The sequence below is a fragment of the Pongo abelii genome, chromosome 2 (assembly GCF_028885655.2).
Source record: "Pongo abelii isolate AG06213 chromosome 2, NHGRI_mPonAbe1-v2.0_pri, whole genome shotgun sequence".
NCBI classification, from domain to species: domain Eukaryota; kingdom Metazoa; phylum Chordata; class Mammalia; order Primates; family Hominidae; genus Pongo; species Pongo abelii.
In genome coordinates this window covers 90,764,255-90,784,516 of record NC_085928.1, presented here as the reverse complement: position 1 = coordinate 90,784,516, position 20,262 = coordinate 90,764,255, and the positions used below count along the sequence as shown (strand labels likewise).

Here is a 20,262-nt window from a genome sequence, read left to right as displayed (position 1 = left end):
TCAGGTTCATTTACCAACTTTACTTGTTTCTGAGGCAAATGTTAGAATAACCCAGGACAAGATTTGGAAATTAGCAACTTTTTAATGGCTTTCTATCAGTCAGTCTACAGGGATTCAACTCTATCACTGCTGGGTACCTTGTACAATGCCTAATTCGCATACTTCAAGGTGGTAGCAGAATGAACATTGGTTTAGAATCCTATTCAGTACAGACTGTCAGTCTACTGTTAGATGAGATGGCACGGGAAAGCTGGTTTGGGTCATTTGCTTACAAATATTCACCTGGAAATCTAAGGATGCTGTAATTTTTAAAGCAGAGAGGCAGGCATGTGCAGTACTTGCCAGTGTAGGCTCCTTCTACTCTTCTTACATTCCCGACTCATCTCTGCCATCTTCTAGCCACATGACCTCTGGCAAGGTCATTATCCTTTTCCAAGCCTCAGTTTCCTCCTCTGTAAAATGGTAATAGCAATCGTACCCACTGAAGAGAGTTGTTATGAGCATTAAATGAGACAAGTAGGTAAAGAACCTAGCACAATGCCTAGGTTGAAAAATGTTGGTGGTTGTTATTACAAATATTTCTATCGATAAAGCAATGCCACTTGTCTTGCTCCAGTCCCTTGAAAGGATAGTTGCATTTAATATTACTCCAGACCCTACAAACGTAACTAAAAACTATGGGGACTCAGTAGTTTCTTTAACTTAATTGAAGCATCAGTGAAATGTTTTAAATGACTCCATTTAAACATTGGTACATACTTTTTTAAAAGAAACCACTCTAAAATGGAGGCCTTTTATTGATAGACACAATGCGGTTAAACCCAGTGAAATTCAATTACCTCTTGATTGGGTTGGACAAGCCGTGAAGAGAATTTTACATTTGAAATCAACAAATTGAATTTGGTACCTTTTGCAGCTTCAGCAATTGCTCCCTGACTGGTTCCTCACAAGATCAGAGGTGGCCCCGTCAGCATCCAGTTTCTGTCGAATGACATGCTCTGTTTAGAAAGATTTTTCCTTGTTTAGATTCTGAATGAATATTTGCTTCCAAAGTTATTACAGCTACAAAACACATGCTGACTATACACTTTCCCCCAAAAATACAAAATATATGAATTTATACATATATATAATTGTTGCTTAAAAGAACTTATATATAATATATAAATAAATATGTATGTATTTATACATATATATGCCTTTTGCTTATAAGAACTTATAAAGTTCTTATATATAAGCTCTTTTAAGCAACAGTTAGATATATGTGTGTGTATATATAGATACACATATATATATACATATATGTATATACACGTGTGTTTGTGTGTGTGTGTGTGTGTGTATATATATATATATTTTTTACCCAGTATGGCTGGTAGGCTAAATATCCAGCTATACATCATCAGTATTAATAAGATCTTTTAGTAATTTTTTTTGTCTTATACAGATAAGCACAATTAACAATTTCTTTAAGTCAACACGCTAAATCAGCAATGGGCAAAATATTGCTATTCGGCTGACTGCATATTTTTAAAAATATTTTATTCTCTCCCTCCCCACTGTCTCCACCACACACAAAGATTGCAGACCTAGTTTGTGCATGTCAGCTGAAGGAACAGGTGCATTGGAGACATGCTGATCCTGGGGTGCAGCCTGACACCTGGAAACTATCAAGCGCAGATAATTGCAACAGGTGACATGTGTTTTTGTTTTACATGCGGTTTATTCTAAGAAGATCTTTCTAATCTTTTTCTCAAGATTAAAGCCAAAATCTATAATTTGGCCACCTGGCCAACAAGGCCCCACAATGGGGGCCCCCAGCTACTTTTCCACCCCATCCTGCACCACCATTCCCTTTCCCATCATCTTCCAGTTTTCCAAGCCACATTTTATTCCCCCATGTGTTACGCCCTTTGCCTACGCAGGAGCTTGGTACATGTTCTTTCCTGTTTTCTAAGCTTTATTGGGACATAATTCACATACCATACAATTTGGCCATTTAAACTGCACAATTCTCCTATCCTCCACCCAGTCCTAAGCAAACACTAACCTGCTTTTCGTCTCCATAGATTTACTTATTCTAAACATTTTATAGAAATGGAATCATGGAATATGTGGTCTTTTGTGACTAGCTTCTTTCACTGAGCATAATGTTTTCAAAGCTTATCCATGTTGTAGTATGTATCAGTACTTTACTTTTATTGACAAATAATATTCTGTTGTATGAATAAACTACATCTTATTTATTCATTCATCAGTTAATAGACATTTCAATTGTTTCTCCTGTTTGGCTATTACGAATAATGCTGCTATGAACTCTCTTGTACAAGATTTTGTGTAGACAAATGTTATCATTTCTCTTGGGTATGTATCTAGGAGTGGAATTGCTGGAATGGAGTCATATGATAACTCTATATTTAACTACCTGAAAAACTGCCAGACTGTTTTCCAAAGTGGCTGCATCATTTTACATTCTCCCCAGCAACATACGAAAGTTCCAATTTCTCTACATCCTTACCAACACTTATAATTCCAATCTTATAATCCTTTTTATAGCCACCCAAGTGGATGTGAAGTAGTATCTCATTGTGCTTTCTTTCTTAACTTTTGATCTGGGTAATTCCTATGATCTTTAAAGCTCCAGCCTAAAAGTCACTTCCATAGGGAATCTTACCTTGGCTACCCCACCCTCAGACTAGCCTCAGGTTCCTCTCAGAAAACCCATCTTTTCTCTCTAAACTTTAAGTTCAACATGGACAGGCACCATTCCATCTCTTCTTTATTCCCCACTCTAGCCCCAGCATCTAGCTATATATATATTTATTTATTTGAGACGGAGCTTGGCTCTTGTTGTCCAGGCTGAGGTGCAATGGCCCGGTCTCGGCTCACTGCAACCTCTGCCTCCCGGGTTCAAGTGATTCTCCTGCCTCAGCCTCCCGAGTAGCTGGGATTACAGGTGCCCGCCACCGCGTCTGGCTAATTTTTGTATTTTTAGTAGAGACGAGGTTTCACCATGTCGGTCAGGCTGGTCTCGAACTCCTGACCTCAGGCAGTCTGCCTGCCTCGGCCTCCCAAAGTGTTGTGATTACAGGCATGAGCCACCGCACCTGGCCACATCTAGCTATTATGTGAACTATAAAGTTGTTGAAAGTGTATGAAGTCAATGCCACTTTTTTTAAATAATGAGAAAGTGTGCATTATCTGAAAATCACCTGTGTCAGAATAATTGACATGATTACCTTTAAATGCATTTCATTTTTCAGTATTTCTACAGACAAAACTATTGAGGAAGATTCTAATATCACTGGCAAGGGTAGGAAAAGGGCTCTATGATATAACCATAATGAATGCTTCTGTTGTCCTGAATTTTGTTGGAGCTGTACACATTTATGTTTGTTAAGAAAAAGGATTTTTGTGGGAAAGTGCAATATATACAAGCAAAAACAAATGGACTTGAGAAAAAAGGAACTTAAGGGGACTGGATTTTCCTGCTTTAGCTGTGAGCTAGGCATACCTCTAGAGGTTTCAATTCAGTAGATCTGAGATGGGGCCCAGGAATATACATTTTTAACATAGTCCCTAGCAATTCTAATGCCAGTGGTCCATGAGCTTCACTTTAAAAATATATATATCCTAGTTAATGTCCTCATTATTTAACATAAACAAGTCAATGTAGAAGTTTAAAAATCAGGTTCTGGAGTTTGATGCAGATTTAAACCCCCGGACTGGCATTTACTAACTATGTGGCTTAGAACGAATTACTTAATCTTTCTAAGCCTTAGTTTCTGGCCCATAAGCAATGCCCCAATATGTTAATTGCTATTATTATGTTATTAACATTATTATCTTCATTGGAAGATGATGTGCACAACAAATCTGCTTTTTTTTTCTATTTCAAATTTTATTTTAGATATGGGGGTACATGTGCAGGTGTGCTACACGGGAATATTGCACCCAGGCAGTGAGCATAGTACCCAATAAGTAGCTTTTCAACCTATGTCCTCTTCCCTCCCTACTCTAGTACTCCGCAGTGTCTACTGTTCCCATGTTTACGTCTGTGTGTACTTCATGTTTAGCTCCCACTGATAAGCAAGAACATGCATATTTGGTTTTCTGTCCCTGCCTTAGTTTGCTTAGGATTATGGCCTCCAACTCCATTCATGTTATGCAAATGACGCAATTTCATTCTTTTTTTATAGCTACATAGTATTCCGTGGGGTATATGTACTACATTTTCTTTATGTAATCAACCATTGATGGGCACCTAAGTTGATTCTGTGTCTGTGCTCTTGTGAGTAGCACGGCCATGAACATGCAAGTGCATGGGTCTTTTTGGTATAATGATCTATTTTCCTTTGGGTATATACCCAGTACTGGGATTGCTGGGTCAAAGAGTAGCTCTGTTTTAAGTTCTTTGAGAAATCTCCAAAGTGCTTTCCATGGTGGCTAAGTGCATAAGTGTTCCCTTTTCTCTGCAGTCTTGTCAGCATCTGTTGGTTTTGACTTTTTAAGAATAGCCACCCTGACTGGTGTGAGATGTTATCTCATCATGGTTTTGATTTGCATTTCTCTGATGATTAGTGAAGATGAGTATTTTTTAATGTTTTTTTTTTGGCTACTTCTATGTCTTTTTTGTTTGTTTGTTTGTTTTGTTTTTTTGAGACAGAGTTTCGCTCTTGTTGCCCAGGCTGGAGTGCAATGGCGTGATCTCGGCTCACCGCAACCTCCACCTCCTAGGTTCAAGTGATTCTCCTGCCTCAGCCTCCTGAGTAGCTGGGATTACAGGCATGCGCTACCACACCTGCCTAATTTTATATTTTTAGTAGAGATGGGGTTTCTCCATGTTGGTCAGGCTGGTCTCGATCTCCCGACCTCAGGTGATCCACCCCGTCTTGGCCTCCCAAAGTGCTGGGATTACAGGCATGAGCCACCATGCCCAGCCCTATGTCTTTTTTTGAGAAGTGTCTACATCTTTTGCTCATTTTTAGTGGGGGCTGTTCGTTTCTTGCTTGTTGATTTGTTTAAGTTCTTTATAGGTTATGGATATTAGACCTTTGTCAGATACATAATTTGTGAATATTTTCTCCCGTCCTGTAGGTCTTTTCATAGTTTCTTTTTCTGTGCAGAAACTCTTCAGTTTAATTAGGTCCCACTTACCAATTTTTGTTTTTGTTGCATTTGCTTTTGGGGACTTAGCCAAAAATTATTTGCCAAGGCCAGTATTGAGAAGGGCATTTCCTAGGTTTTCTTCCAGGAGTTTGAGGTCTTACATTTATATCTGTAATCCATCTTGAGTTAATTTTTTTATATGTTGAAAGGTAATGGTCCAGGTTCATTCTTCTCCATATGGCTAGCCATTTATCCCAGCACCATGTACTGAGTAGGGAGTTCTTTTTCCATTGCTTGTTTTTGGCAGCCTTGTCAAAGATCAGATGGTTATAAGTGTATGGTTTTATTTCTGAGTTTTTTATTCTGTTCCATTGGTCTATGTGTCTGTTTTGTACTAGTACCATGCTGTTTTGGTTGCTCTAGCCTTGTGGTATAGTTTGAAATTGGGTATTGTGATGTCTCCAGCTTTGTTCCTTTTGCTTAAGACTGTTTTGGCTATTCAGGCTCTTTTTTTGGGTTCCATATGAATTTTAGAATAGTTTTTTTTTTTAATTCTGTGAAGAATGACATTGGTAGTTTGATAGGAAGAGAATTTAATCTGTAAGTTGCTCTGGGCAATAGGGCTATTTTAGTGATACTGATTCTTCCAATCCATGAACATGGAAAGTATTTCCATTTATTTGTGTCATCTCTGATTTCTTTCAGCAGAGTTTTATAGTTCTCCTTGTAGAGATCTTTCACCTCCTTGGTTAGCTGCATTCCTAGGTATTTTATTTTCTTTGTGGCTATTGTAAATGAGATTGTGCTCTTGATTTGACTCTCAGCCTGGACATTATTGGTGTATAGAAATGCTACTGATTTTTGTACCCTGATTTTATATAAAAAACTTACTAAAATTGTTTATCAGTTTTAGTAGGCTTTTGGAAGATTATTTAGAATTTTCTAGACAGAAAATTATATCATCAGTGAAGAGAGATAGTTTGACTTCTTTTCCTATTTGGATGCCTTTTATTTTTTTCACTTGCCTGAGTGCTCTGACTAGGACTTCTAACAGATCCGTTTTAAAGGGATTGAGTTTCTTTTAGTAAGAAAAATACTTCCTAAGTATAAGTTGGAATTTATGAGGTTCGTGATGGCTTTATCATTACTGTTACTTTTATAGACAATTTTCCAAGTTGCACTTTATTGTCATAAATGAGCCTCAGTCATATCTTTTTGCAAGTGCCTCCTTAATTATCATTTCTGAAGAAAAATTTTGGCCTCTATATTAAATTATAGTTCACGACTTAGTTCCAGTTCACACCCTGAGCTACTATATTGGATATAACACATCTTCCTTAGGTGTTACTTACCGAGCTGAAAGTATTGCCCAAAGCATCTTATTTTGTCTGTATCCAGTAATTTATTGAGCCTGGATGCTATCCTGATAGAGTTTAATCATTAAAATAGAAGTTATAAAAGTTCAATCAAATTACGATCTATCAGTCATCTTACAGAACCAAGAACGTGCATTCATTTATCCAGGTACTATTTACTCAGTGCTTGAAAAATGTCAGGTGTTTGGAATCACAGAGAAAAAGAAAACCAAGATTCCCACTATCATGGAGAAGTGATATTCACAGTTGAGTGGGCAGTGGAGACTGAAAAAAAAAAGTAATCAAATTCATTATCAAGACAGCTTTATCTGCTAGTGAGTGCTATGAATGACATCAAATAGAGTGATGTAATAGAAAATGCCTGAAGGAAAGGAGCTCCTTTCGATTAATGGCAGGAAAAGGCTCTCATCTCTCAGGAGATGTTGAGCTGATGCCTGAATGCCAAGGAGGCAGCCATGGGAAATGTCAGGGGGCAGAGTGATTTAGGAAAAGAGAACAGTCAACAACAAGACCTGGAGACAGGACCGTGTTTGTCATAACTAAGAAACAGAAAGCAGGCCAATGTAGTTGAAACAGGGTGATGGAGGACACAGCAGCAGGGGAGGAGTCTGGAGATACAGTTAGGGGCACCAAGGTAAGGCCTGGCGAGCCCTGTTAAAGAGAGGAAGCACTGAAGAATTTCAGCAGGGGGATGTCGTAGTCCAATTTATCACGATTTCAGGTTCCCTTTCCCCTTCCTTCCTCCCCTCTACCTAAGGGTGACTAGCTGTTATGATAACCAGTTGAATGATGATTAGCTGCAATATTGATTTCCACATTTCTAGCTATAATGTCTGTAAATTTCTTAATGAATATGTTACATAGGCATGCACCAAAACTCCCAGATCACACCCCATTTTGCTTTAGAAGATGTAGACATAAGTCATCTATTTTTGTCTCCATTGCATTTAAAGAATGTCTCCTTAAATCTGGCAATTTAGGTTGCATCAGGTGACGTTTGAGGTGCCCACCTGCGAGGGAAAGGAACGGCAGAAGCTGGCATTGATTGGTGACTCCTCGTCTTCAGCAGAGTTCTTCGTCACTGTTGCTGTCTTCGCCTTCCTCTACTCTTTGGCTGCCACTGTCGTTTACATTTTCTTCCAGAACAAATACCGGGAAAACAACCGGGGCCCACTCATTGTAAGTGGTTTTCTTTTTCAGATAACTTTTTCTGTTCCTTCTAATTTCTTTTACTAATGCTTGAAGGACTTTGGAGTTACCTGAGCCCTCGGGATAGGTGTTTGAAAGGAAATCACATTCTTTTTTATCAAAATCTCTCGAAACCACAACAAAAACATGATGTCTGTCAATCTCTTGTGCTCCTGGGCTGGGAAAATGTTACCCGACTTGCTAGAAACCCCTCTGAAATAAATGATTAGAAATCTCATGAGATCAAGGAAAGAGCAGTGAAGCTTGCTGTAGATTTATTTATAATTCCAGCATTGTGGAGTTAGTCAACCATTTTTCTTATTATTTAGACAGTGTGACCTATGCTTATTTGAAATATGTTATTCCCTTAGTATATTACAGGATGGGCATATATTAATAATTGTTTAGTTTGAAAATGGAGTTCTTCGTCTCTGTATATGTATCTATCTATGTCTTTTTCCTACCAATTGCTTACCCTACACCTCACTTTCTGTTGCCTTGTACAATGGTCCAAGGACTCATATGAGTGAAATCAATATAGCCCAGCATTTCTAAACATAAACACACATACACCTAGGGGGACACAAAACCTCTAAGAGGGTACCTAGGCATAGATAATTTTAAGGAAATAAATTTTAAATTTCACCCTTTACATGTGCATTTGCCCAAACTCTATCTTCCTGAGAATGCCCTGTATCTGAAAATATTTTACTGTCATCTTTCTTAATCAACTACTCCCATTTTACAAAAGAAAAGTATCCTTATTTACCAACTCAAGTCTTACTACACAGTACATTTACAGAATATAAAACATTTGGGACACTGAAAAGGGGACCATTGAAATATTGGTGCTGGTGTTGACAAAAGTGATTCTGATGCCTGACTAATACACTTTTTTGGATATAAGGAGATTTACTATTTTTTGGCTTTCAATCAAATTAAAAATTCTAGTATGCTTATCAGTTGATTGATCATTAAAAAATAATTTTCGGTGACACGTTACTATGCGATGTGGGACATATAACTCAAAAAGAAAGTAATAAATGGTATTGCTATAACAAAACTCCGTTTGTTCTCATTTATGCAAGTAAGCTTTCTCAGCATTTACATCTAAAAAAGGAAAAATGGAAATGAAATTTATGCTGAATCATGTACTATTCTATAAATAAATAATATTTATCAAAAAAATTATATATTAACTGCTATGGTTTGAATACAGTTTATCCCCAACCAAAACTCATGTTGAAACTTGGTCTTCAATGTGGCAGTGTTAAGAGGCAGTGCTTTTTAAAGCTGGTTAGATAACTAAGATGAGTTAATGTCTTTCTTGAGAGACTGCATTAGTTCTCATAAGACTGTATTAGTTCTTGTGAGAGCAGGTTGTTATAAATTGAGTCAGCCCCTTTTGTCTTCTATCCCTTTTCCCACATAGCCAGTTCCTCTTTCATTTCTCTGCTATGTTTTGACACAGCACAAGGCCCTCACCACAAGCCACCAGATGTGGCTGTCCAATCTTGAACTTCCCAGCCTGTAGACTATGTGCTAAATAAACCTCTTTTCTTTATAAATTACCCAGTCTCAGGTATTGTGTTATAGCCACACAAAATGGACTAACACAGCCTATTCATCTAAGAATTGTAAATTCTCAATAAAATTTTTACTTTTTGTTTTATTTTATTGAGGCAGAGTCTCATGCCACCACCCAGGCTGGCGTGCAGTGGTGTAATCACAGCTCACTCCACCTCCTAGGCTCAGATGATCCTCCCACCTCAGCCTCCCAAGTAGCTGGGACAACAGGTGTATGCCACCACACCCAGCTAGTTTTTGTATTTTTTTGCAGAGACAAGGTTTCATCATATTTTTTGCAGAGACAGGGTCTCGAACTCCTGGACTCAGGTTATCCTCCCGCCTCGGCCTCCCAAAGTGCTGAGATTACAGGCATAAGCCACTGTACCTGGCTATTTTTAAAATTTAATAATTACATATTAAATTTATAGTATATTTTTGTTGTTTTGGAAAATTATGCATTAATAATACTTGTAGTGATCACTCAACCCAAAAGAAATGTAATACTTAAAGTCTGAGGATCACAAGTAATTAAACAGTTAATTTAAATGTGTATAAATATTTTTGTTTCAAAAAATATATAATAGAGTAATTAATAATATGCTTTCCAGAAAAAAAATTATATCATGCTATAATTCTGTGAGGGAAGTATAATAAAAATACAAATTCAAAGAGAACAAAAGGAAGATGTAAAATTTCCACCTGTTAAATAACTTGTTAATTATAAGATAATATCTGTTAATTATAACAGAATATCAAGTAACTGTTCCATTGGATACATTTAAAAATTGATACAATAATTTTATTTTTAAATATCAATACTTTCTTTTCTTTTTTTTTTTTTTTTTGAGACAGGATCTTACTGTCACCCAGGCTGGTGTGTAGTGGAGTGATCTCGGCTCACTTCAACCTTTACCTCCTGAGACTCCCAAGTAGCCAAGATCCTCCCACCTCAGCCTCCCAAGCTCCCAAGTAGCAGGGACTATAGGCACACACCACCACACTCAGCTAATTTTTTGTATTTTTTGGTACAGATGGGATTTTGCCATGTTGCCCAGGCTGGTCTTAAACTCCTGGACTCAAGCAATCTACCAGCCTTGGCCTCCCAAAATGTTGGGATTACAGGCGTGAGCCACCACGCCCAGCCTAATACATTCAATATGCCAGAAATTACTTTATTTGCAACTGTTTGAACTTTCAATAAAAACAAAATTAGATGCCAACTTTATACAAGCAGGGACATAATTTTTAAAAATTATTTTAGGGAGTATGTGAGTAAAATAAATTTCACAAATCTCTATTATAGAGATCTGAACCTTAAAACAATAAATTTTGAAGGATAACTGGGAGAATTCTCTGTTTTTAGAAATTTGTTAAGTTTGAAGGGACTAGAAAATGTTCAGGTGTGCAACACTTTAATATGTTAATTTAAAAAAAGAGTAACAAAACAGAATTTGAAACTTTTGGCAAGTGTTTTTTTTTTTTTTTCATCTCAAATTTGAGTTAATAGTCTTAATGACCTCAAAATATCTTTAACAGAGTCACCAAACTTGGGCTTATCCCCACCATGGTGTACAGATGGACATACCCAGGAGATTGCCATGCATATACCATAAATCCAACATGAATGTTTATTTCTGGATCCATGTAAACACGCTCACAGGACTTTTAAGTCTGAGGAAATATCCTGACTTCTAAACAGAAAAAGTTGATACAGCTAATCCACACATAAAGTAGGAAAAAAACTATTTTGTTATATAAAACCACATTCTACTCATGTAAAATGATCTTGTAAAGGCGTGCTGCTTTATCTCTGTGTAAACAGTCTTTCCCATCAAGCAAGATATGATGAAATCCTGAATTGTATAATACAATGGTAGGTTTTGTTTCATTATGTCGTGGGAGGAAGGAACAGAGAGAGATAATTCTAGTAATCAAAAAAGAAAAGTCTCCTAGATGAAACTTCTGTGATATTAAAAAACTGAAGTGCTCATTACTTAGCAGATAAAGTTAATTTAAAAATGAGCCTGAATCATAGGAGTCACAGAGGCAGATTGCATGTAGATCAGCAGGATGCCATTATAGCTGCAAAGAGCAAACCACATCGATTCAAATCCCACCATGATGAAGCTGTGATTGGTGAAGTAAGGGGTGCTATGACACCATTTGTGAAGAGCAGGTTTAAGTGAATTCACAGTGTAAGCAAGGTCTCAAGAGGATGGTGCATACTTATGAAAATTTTCAAATACTAGAAAAGCATTTGTTCAGATGTTCACAATAATTTTGCTTGTTTAAAACCCATCCTCTTTATTCACAAAGATGGCCACTGTATTAGTCCATTCTCACACTGCTATAAAGAATGGCCTGAGACTAGGTCATTTCTAAAGAAAAGAGGTTTAATTAACTCACAGTTCCGTATGGCTGAGGAGGCCTCAGGAAATTTACGATCATGGTGGAAGGCACCTCTTCATAGGGCGGCCGCAGAGAGAAGAAGTGAGCAAGTGAGGAACTACCAAACATTTATAAAACCATCAGATCTCACGAGAACTCACTCACTATCATGAGAACAGCATGGGGGGAACCACCCCCATGATCCAATCACCTCCCACCAGGTCTCTCCCTCAAGACCTGGGGATTACAATTCAAGATGAGATTTGGGTGGGGACACAAAGCCTAACCATATCAACTACTGATCATTATTTGGGCAACTTCATTTTGGTTACCATCTATTTTTTGTCATTGTTTTGTTTCTAACCAAACACATACTTTAAAAAAAATTTATGTAATTTGTGATTCTTCAAGTCAAACTTTGAACATGAAACTGCAAAATTGCTGTATTAGGTGAACATAAACTAATTCAAGTAGTTTAAGAAATCAGATACCCTTCCAAGGTAGTTCACATCCAAAAAATTAACAAATTTTCATCTCAATTTATAGTCCTCTGGGACATGACATTATACATCCTGCACAAATAAAATTAATGTTGTAGGGAAGTGATAAGGACGATAATAACAATAACATCAACCGATATAGATTGGGTTTCTACTATGTGATGAGCTAATTTAATACTCAAGACAACCCTAGTTTATATTATTATTCACATTTATAGATGAGAGAAGGGAAGCTTAGAGCAGTTACCAACTCTCCCTGGTTGCATCACTTATAGGCAGAAAGTTCAGAGTGTGGGTCGAAATCCAGAGCTCAATTCATAATCACCATGCAAGAGACCCAAGATCCTGATAGCCAATGTGCTATAAAAGTTAGAGAGGTGGAGATAGGCAACACAAATTGGTATTGTTTTACTCTGGAAGCAAATAAATCAAGCTCATAATCCCTAGGCTCTTTTGGTCATTTGACTGTCATAGAGGATTTTATTTGCCTCCAGAATCCATCTGGAGTTATGGAATGACAGCCATGCATCTGTCGTACTAGAACTACTAGAGGGTTCTGCTTGTAAGTGCCATTTATCTGACTTGCAAATAGAAGATGCCAATGAGGGAAAACAAACTTTAAAATGTCCAGGATACATGTGTATTGTGAATCACAGATTACCAGGATTTGTTCCTATGCATTTCCAAGCAGTTGTGAGCAGTTTCAGACAGACTGGAGCCAAGTTTATCAATGGCTACTGAAAAAAATTTTTTCTACTGAATATGTATGACAAGATTGCCCACCTTTAAGTAAAAATGAGTATCTGAATGCCTTTAGAAGCAACACAATTGTTAATGATGCTGAATGATATAATAGTGAGAAAATTGGGCCAAAGAAATCAGCCAGCTACTGTATGTCACTACAGTGTCTTCGTGTACAGATAAATAAATATCAGTTCTCAGAAAGCAGAAATGTCCATGCGAATGGTGCATGATTGTGAAATTGAAATGTCGTATCAGGTTATATCATTCTGTCATGTTTCTTAGAGTATAGTTTTAAAAGCCAATCTCCTGCCTAGGTTACTGTGACAGGATGTTCTGAGCCGTTTTCAGATCTCAGGTCAAATAATGAGGATTTAGTTTTCTTCCATATTAATGTAAAGTAGATTTTTAAAAGCAACTTATCTTACAAGACTGACAGAATGCTTGAATGCTCTAAGGATGAGCACATTAATAAACACCATCGCATGTTTCAGTGAATCTGTATTGCAAGACGTTTGGCTTAAAGTAACTTCTCTGGGAATTAGGAAGAAGCTTGATATCCACCTTAAGATTTTGTGTAAAAGAAAGAGGCTATGTTATTCAAACTCTCCTCCCATAAAGGAGACCAGGTTGACCCAAGGCAGTTTATGGGACCAGGAGTGTTTGCCAATGGCAGGCACACAGTGGTATCGTGGCTCACCTTTGTTGCATGCCCAGTGCCTTCCAGATAGTTTCGTATTTCCCTATCTAGCCTCAAAACAATCCTGGGAGAGAAGCAGTGCAATAAGAATTAGCCCTATTCTACAGATTCAATTTAATTCCTCTTTAGTGGGCACAAGACTTTGAAAAATAAGTCCCCAGGATATTAGAAACCTTGCAGTTATCAGGGAAGAAGTTAATAGCAGAACAAGGACACAAACTCTTAGTCCAGTGATCTTCAGGGTAGTGGCTAATTTATGGGGTGCTGGATTTTAATCTTCTTGTGTGAAATATTATTTAACAGGTGGAAGCTGTTACTTCACATATAGAATGGCGTTAATAATAATGTGCACATCACATGAGTGCAGTAAGGAAAGGAAGAGTTAATGCCTGAAAAGCACTTTACACAGGGAAAGGCACACAGTAAGTGATAAATTAATGGTATCTGATTGTAGCACTATTATTATCATTCATTTTAATTATTCTCCTGTCCATTACTGGGTAGTTCCTTAGTCCCACAAAGGAAAATTGCAGGCACCTTCCTTTGATTGACTGCTGCTTTCACAGTTCTATCTTCCTCCAGTCCTTCTATCCCATGCACCTTCTTATCCCCAAGTCCCCAAGGATAGAGCTTAACTCAGGACTACTTCTAAGATCACAATTTCTAGGTTGAACCATCCAATTAACCTTTGTGTTTCTTAAATCCCACTCCATTAGATAACTGGGAGGTAGACTTTTAATTTCCCCAAACAAAATAAGGTTTCTCATTTGGAACTATGGGCTGGGGCCATCACTAAGGGAAGAAAACAACAAAGACAGATACGGAGCTGGATGCTCAAATAATCAAATGCTCTTTCCCACCAGCTACACCTCTGTTTGGGTATAATTAGATACAGAAATCAGATTTTGCAGTCTCTGAGCTATACAGAAATTACTGAGAAAGCGCTCTCTCTTCTCCCCTTCCCTCTCTCCCTCTCCCCAATTCCCCTCTGTCTTCTCCTTTCCTCTTCTCTCCTCTTTTCTCTCCCCATTCTCCTCTCTCCTCTTTATGTCAGTTCCATTTCACGTCTATTTTATTTTAATAGGTAATAAGTGTCCTCAACAGGCCAAGCAACATGTATTTATGGGTGAATTAAAAGCATTTAGTCTGCTGAGGAACATTATTGAATCATTAAATCATTATAACTCTCCTACAAATGGCTTGCTAGGGGTATGTAGACGGGCTTTGGTAACCTAGAGGAGGAGGTACATAATCTTGCCTAGAAGTGAGGGTATGCCCTTTTCAGGTCTCGGTGCTGTGTACTTGTCATAAAGTATAATAAAAAATAAAAATAAAAATAAAAACAAACATCTACTGCTAGAAAACTCCTATAAACCGCATTTTAATAAATACTCTCAAATATGGAAAAAAAAAAGACAACTCGAGAGCATCTTGAGGTTGGTGAGCAAGGTAAATGAAGGACCTTGTTTTTGAAGTTCTGCCCCAGAAACAGTGTATTTGATGATAAACATAATATCATTTGAAGCCCCAAAAGTGTGTATGTATGTTGTTAGTCATAGACACACCTATCAGAATCCGACACTGATTTGTTGGGGGGCGGGGGGTGTCTTTTTTTTTTTTTTTTTTTTTGAGACAGAGTCTTGCTCTGTCATCCAGCCTGGAGTGCAGTGCCACAATCAATCTTGGCTCACTGCAACCTCTGTCTCCTGGATTCAAGCCATTCTCCTGCCTCAGCCTCCCCAGTAGCTGGGATTACAGGTATATACCACCATGCCCAGCTAATTTTTGTATTTTTAGTAGAGACGGGGTTTCACCATGTTGGCCAGGCTGGTCTCAAACTCCTGACCTTGTGATTCACCTGCCTCAGCCTCCCAAAGTGTTGGGATTGCAGGTGTGAGCCACCGTGCCCGGCCAGTGTGTGTGTGTGTGTGTGTGTGTGTGTGTGTGTGTCTCACCTCCTCACTCTCTGAAATAAGAAATGTTGATAATGCAAAAACGTATGGACTTCACCTTAAATGAACTCATAATCTAAACCACTGTAAATTTTGTATCAAGTACATTTCTCTCAGAATTGGCAGCACAGATGAAGGCAAATACATTAATCCATTCAAAATTTTCCCGGTGTGCTCTCTAGATGTTTTATCGCATCTCACATCCTCAGCTCTTTTTCAGCTTTTTGATGATTAGTGAATTCTTAATTACAATTTAAATGAAGGTCCATTCCCACTGTATTTGGTACCACATTTCTCAAATTTGCTACTTTAATGAAAAGATGAGCTGTAGTTCTGTAGCCTTAATAAAGGCAGTGAACTGCTTAAAGAACTCATGATTCTTCCAGAGCCCACAGCTCTTCTTGTCCTTTGCTGGAGTCTCTGTCTTTGGGGGGCTGGTGGAAAATGTCTGTCCCAACCCCAATCACATTTGTCACATTTCTTTACATTCCAGGGAACTCCTCATTCAGTTAGAAAATCAAGATCTTGCAGAAACTTAGCAAAGCCCCAGTGTGTCTTTCCTATGTGTTTTCTTTTTCATTTAAAACAAAATGAAATGTGAAATGTTTCTACTCCATAGCCTGGCATACCCAGAGAAAACTTGGCTTCCTTTCCCAGACAGACCAGGGGTTTTCAACTCCTGTCCTACGGAGAGGGAGGAGGGAGGTGACAATTTTGCCCCTGACTCAACCCCCTGCCGCTGTCTTAAGTTTGTCCTGCTACAATAAAATACCTGAGACTGGGTAATTTATAAAGAACAGAAATTAATCTTCTCACAGTTCTGGAGGCTGGAAAGTCCAAGATCAAGCTTCCAGCAGGTTCTATTGCTTGGTGAGGACTGCCCTCTGCCTCCAAGATGGTGCGTTGTTGCAGCATCGTCTGGAAGGATGGAATACTGTGTCCTCACGTGGTAGAAGGCAGAAGAGAAACGGAGCAGAACATGTGGGAAGCCTCTTTTAAAAAGGTCTTAATCCCATTCATGAGGGAGGGGCCCTCATGGTCTAATGACCTCTTAAGTGCCCTACTTCTTAATGTTATCACATTGACAACACACGGATTTTGAAGAAGACAAATTCAAATCATTGCATTCTGCCCCGACCCCCAATATCCATGTGTTGCCATGTGAGGACACAGCATTCTTCCCTTTCAGAGGATGCTGCAATGAGGCACTATCTTGGAGGTTACCTGTCCTAGAGGCAATTCAGGTCCACTTGACTTTAGCTTAGACGTTGCTTCATTTTTCTCTGAATAATTCTACTTATGGGGAACTCTCTACCTGTCACCGTGTTCATTCCTCTGGGTCCAGGAACCTCACTGCTAGCTTTTGGCTGTCGTACTGTCTTCTGTCCTCTTGTGTCCCCTCTCTTAGCTACCTCCAGCACACACACAAACACACTCTTCAGCCCAATCTAAACATTTTGGCTTCACAGTCTCTTTCCCCTAAGCTCTGCCTTCTGATCTAGCTGACATCCTAGAGAGAAAAATACTGTCAACCTCATTTCCCTGTCCAGTTTTAGATGTTACTCATCAAAGAACTCTTGAGTTTTTCTAGAATACTTCAGGAGCATTTATATTGCTCCTGACTCCGTATCTAATTATGGAATTTGAGCCAATTGAATATTTCCTAGCAACTTGGGCACTAGTTTAACTTTTACGGCTACTACAAGTAATTTTGGTAGACTCCCAAAGTGGTATAGATCTGGGAAAAAGGGGAGTAAAAATATTTTCCTATTTAATGAACAACTATCCATAATTATTTTTGCTAATTCATCTTGTATTGATTTTTCCTTGTGTGCCCTCAGATACTGCTGGGTTTTACTTTTTGGTTTTCAATGAAACAAAAGTTCATGTGGTGTTTCCTTTTTGATGGTAAGACAAAGCTCTTTTTCAGATTCAAGAATAATGATCATGGCTGTGTAGGCCTCACTGGATCCCAGACCCTGTTATAGGCATTAGTCAAATAAAACCTAGGTCCTAGCCTCAAACTACCTGCTTTATTCCTATTACCCTTGAGGGCAAAATCTGTGATGGGGAGACATTAGCAGGGAGGGGTTATGAATTTGGGCTCTGGACTCAGACTGCCTGGGCCCATATCTCAGTACCACCATCTACCATCTGTATGACTTTGGACTGATGGTTATAGAACCTCTCTATACTTCTGAGTCTTCATCTATGAAATGAAGAGACTAATGTTTCCTAATTTATGAAGTTGTTGGTCAGAGTAAAAGGGTTATTACCCATAAAGCCACTAGAACAACACCAGGCACTCAGCAGTTGCTAACTAATGCAAGCCATTATTTTCATCAGCTTTATTATTACCTACCATCATATCCATACTGTGCTTTCTCTGTAACTGGTGTTTATTAAATCTCATTGGACAGATCAGCTGAAACACAAGTGGATGGGTACACACTCTATTGACTTTCTCATCTTGAGAAATGCTTGGAAGGCTTCTTATTGCCCTGTTTACATCAAATGTTCTTTTATATTATTTTTTGTTCTCTGAGCCTCCAAACTCAGCACCAGCTGCTGTCATTACAGACAAATGCAATCAGCCCTAATGTGTAGCTTCACTCTTTTCCCCATCACTCTGTTCCCCTCCCTTCAGCTAACCCACTACCACTCTGGCACTCAGATCTCATGGTTTAGGGAAAGAGGGGAGAGAGCACTACCCCATTAAATCAGCCAACCAGGCTCCAGAGAACAGGAGTTTGAATCTCTTACCAGCTGGCAAGTCTGAAAAAAGTAGAAGGGTGTAAAGAACACAATAGTGTAACAGGATGAAACTTGGAAATTTGATTGGGGCATCCAGCTGAGAAACTAGTCTCAGACTTTCATCCTCCTATCATTTTTTGAAAGTTGTGAGATCTTCCCCTCCCCATCCCCCAAGATGGCAAACATCCTTACTAGTTGCTAAATTTATTTCCTTGAATCCAGAACAAGCACACACTCACACACACAGCTTTAGCTTCACTGGGGGTCTCAGCAGCTTAAGAATGTCTTGCTCTAATACTCACAGTTCATTAGACTTTCAAACAGTTGGCACAAAGTTAGCCCTTTCCGCAGCTGGACATCTTCATTTCCATTGCTGATTAGCAGGACCCTAATCAAAGTTACAGATGCATGCAAAGAAATGCTTCAGAATTTGCCCTGGGAATAGGTAGGAAAAGACAGCAGGTAAAACTGATCTGAATCCCTTATGAGGGACAAGGTTATTGAAAACACTTGGGTGATTGGCCAAGGAGTGATCTCACCTTTGTTCCACCACCTATCTGAGATCTGCAACTTAGAATGCTCTTCCACATTGTTCTCAAATACCTAAGAAACATCTCATCAATTTATATGCTATCTCAAGAAATAGACAGCTAAGCTTGAATTGCAATGAGTTTCTTATTTGTGGCCTATTGGCCCACTAGCCAATTGGCTAGTCACCATTATGGGCAGAAAATAATGTAGACTATTGACAATCTAGAAATTGCAAGACTGAAAAAAGTGAAATTATTACCGTGGAAAAAAGAACTTAGAAAAAAATGCGGTTGAGGCTAGGGAAAAGTGAGGTTAAATGCCATTGAGCTGCCACTTACTCCACAGGCCAAGAATTAAATAAAATATAAGTTATATTGGTTAATTCTCCAAATACCATTAAGGCACTTATTGTTATTCCCATTTTACAGATGTTGAATCCAATTTACAGAGGTTAAGTAATTTAAATAGTGCTGTACATTGAGTGTGATCCAGAGACATGCTCTTCACCACAGTGCTGTATTGCCACCCCATTTTTTACCTGGAAGTGGAGAAAAAAGCCAAGAATATCAGCTTATTGAACATCTGCTGTGCACAAGACAGGTGGGGGACACAGTAGCAAGAAATACACAAGTTCCTTCTTTGGGAGAACCACCCTCTCCCACTTATATAGTCCTGGCGGATGGTCAGTCATGGTGCCTCAGTTGATACCTATAAGGTCAAGTGACTCAAGCCAGGAATCAAAGTCCCCACATGAATTTCTCTATGAAGTGAATTTCTTATTTCTATGGAGTTACTAAGCTAGATATATGTGGGTCTAGTTGATAGTGACCACATTGCCCATGATGTAGAAGGAGTCTATTTAAAGAATAAAGCTGGGCAGAGATAAGCAGATCCTCAAGGGGAGAGAAAAAGAGAGAGGGAGAGAGAAAGGCTTACCAAGAAGAAATTGAGGCCCTGAATTCAGCCACAGCTGAAGCCAGCACATTCTAGACTTTCCGGTTATGTCAGTGGCTGAATTTCCCCATGTGATTGCTGGTTTGATTTAGGTTTCTGATACTCGCCAAATAATCTTGACCTAAATAATTTCTATCTCTTCTGTAAAATGTTATAAGCACCTATGCATCAAAATAGTATTAATGGAGATTAAATAACAAATGTCTAGTGTAATGGTTAGGTGTTAAGCTGATGGTAGATGCTTAGTAACAGTTTCTTTATCTATTCATAGGACCAAGAAAGAGTAAGATGAAGTAACTCTACTAGTACTTTTATATTCAGTATTATTTAACTCTGTTTTCCTTTGTAATGACTGCATAATATTCCATTATATTGAGATAAAATGAATTATTTCACCAATCTCTTATTGTTGGACTTCGAATTTTACATGGCTTTGAATTTTTCTCTCTCATAAGCAATTAGCCTTGCACTTTACACACATTTTAAATTATTTCCTTAAG

At 38.4% G+C, this 20,262-nt stretch overlaps 1 protein-coding gene across 3 annotated transcripts in view; it reads left to right on the top strand.

Annotated features, from left to right (window-relative positions):
• SYNPR (synaptoporin) overlaps positions 1-20,262 on the top strand; it is a 340,575-nt gene that overhangs the window by 275,868 nt on the left and 44,445 nt on the right. For all 3 annotated transcript variants that reach the window (XM_009238830.4, XM_009238832.4, NM_001135469.1), the window contains 1 exon segment: positions 7,466-7,664. In XM_009238830.4, the coding sequence (XP_009237105.1) occupies positions 7,466-7,664 (199 nt within the window).